This window comes from Penaeus monodon, chromosome 30 (assembly GCF_015228065.2).
Source record: "Penaeus monodon isolate SGIC_2016 chromosome 30, NSTDA_Pmon_1, whole genome shotgun sequence".
Lineage (NCBI taxonomy): Eukaryota > Metazoa > Arthropoda > Malacostraca > Decapoda > Penaeidae > Penaeus > Penaeus monodon.
In genome coordinates this window covers 4,391,247-4,391,669 of record NC_051415.1, presented here as the reverse complement: position 1 = coordinate 4,391,669, position 423 = coordinate 4,391,247, and the positions used below count along the sequence as shown (strand labels likewise).

The window sequence follows — 423 nt, the reverse complement described above, 5'->3', positions numbered from 1 at the left end:
AACATCCAATGAGCCAAAAAAGAAGAAAAGAAATAAAATGATTTTTACTACTAAAAATCATTAAAATCAGATTTCAACATTCGCAATTAAAGTCGCCTTTCCTTCGCCTCCGTTTCTGTATCGTGCAGCGAAGACCTGACCTTCCTGACCTCGTTCGCCGAAAGGTCACTGGAAGGTCGTCTCTTTGTGTGGACGACGCGACTGCTCCTCGTGACCCGACTCGCCCTGAGTGACCTTCGAGATGTGTTGAGTTCCCGCTGGACGTTTTCTATGATGAACACCGTTGCGCTTAACGTCGAAGAAAACGGGAGGTAGGTCTCGACGCCCAGAAAGGCGGGTGACGTAATATTACTTCCAGTCTTGCGAGGGGGAGGTGGGGGGGGGAGGGTGGCGATGAAGAAGAAAATGGTATTATGAGGCAAA

At 48.5% G+C, this 423-nt stretch overlaps 1 protein-coding gene across 1 annotated transcript in view; it reads left to right on the top strand.

The window, feature by feature from the left end:
* The window catches only part of LOC119592274, a 12,942-nt gene that overhangs the window by 5,872 nt on the left and 6,647 nt on the right, over nucleotides 1-423 (top strand). Inside the window, exon 2 of the mRNA XM_037941104.1 lies at nucleotides 93-311. Within this exon, the coding sequence (XP_037797032.1) occupies nucleotides 93-311 (219 nt within the window). The remainder of the gene's footprint in view (nucleotides 1-92; nucleotides 312-423) is intronic.